Below are 846 nucleotides of genomic sequence, written 5' to 3' on the forward strand. Positions count from 1 at the left end.
GACCACATTGGTTCTTGGCAATGAGTACACAAAGGGACAAAAATTGGAGAGGTAACTACAGCAGTTTTGTAAATAACAGTTCAGAGGAGTGCAGCCATAGTTTGCTATCAGTTATTTTTGCTGATTAATAAGTAAACTTTTTTACCCAGTGAACTGGGAACTGCTATTGGGTAACTCACTGGCACCACACAATATATAACGTTTTGATGCTTAGCTATAAATCAGCTCCAGGCTAGAAACCTGAACAACTGCTGCTCTCTGAAATGGAACTCCTGGGAACCACAACTGGTTTTCTGGCTGTTTGTATCTCTTGTCTGTTTTTTTTTTCAGTATGGAGAATGATATCAAGCAACAGGAAGCTGCCACCTGGTCCCATTCGACTTCCTATTGTAGGGAGCACACTGCAACTGAGCATTAAGGACTTACCCCAAACTATGGAGAAGGTAAAAGCATGTTCCCTTTATCAATCACTTTGTTGCAGGTAGACATAAACAGAGCTCTGGGTAGGGGAGAGCACCACCTCCCTTGGAAGCCCATTCCAGACTTTGGCCACTCGAACTGTGAAGAAGTTCTTCCTAATGTCTAGTCTAAATCTGCTCTCTGCTAGCTTGTGGCCATTATTTCTTGTAACCACAAGGTCACCTCTCAACCTTCTCTTGCGGAGGCTGAAGAGGTCCAGGTGCCCCAGTCTCTCCTCATAGGGCTTGGCCTGCAAGCCCTTAACCATACGAGTGGCCCTTCTCTGGACCCTCTCCAGGTTCATAGATTCATAGATGTTAGGGTCGGAAGGGACCTCAATAGATCATCGAGTCCAACCCCCTGCATAGGCAGGGAAGAGTGCTGGGC

The 846-nt window shown here is 46.0% G+C and overlaps 1 protein-coding gene across 2 annotated transcripts in view; it reads left to right on the forward strand.

The window, feature by feature from the left end:
- Positions 1 to 263: 263 nt before the first annotated feature.
- The window catches only part of LOC102381353 (cytochrome P450 2H1-like), a 26,347-nt gene continuing 25,764 nt past the window's right edge, over positions 264 to 846 (forward strand). For both annotated transcript variants that reach the window (XM_006014786.3, XM_025214024.1), the window contains exon 1: positions 264 to 443. In XM_006014786.3, the coding sequence (XP_006014848.1) occupies positions 264 to 443 (180 nt within the window). The remainder of the gene's footprint in view (positions 444 to 846) is intronic.

This window comes from Alligator sinensis, unplaced genomic scaffold, assembly GCF_000455745.1.
Source record: "Alligator sinensis unplaced genomic scaffold, ASM45574v1 scaffold264_1, whole genome shotgun sequence".
NCBI classification, from domain to species: Eukaryota; Metazoa; Chordata; order Crocodylia; family Alligatoridae; genus Alligator; species Alligator sinensis.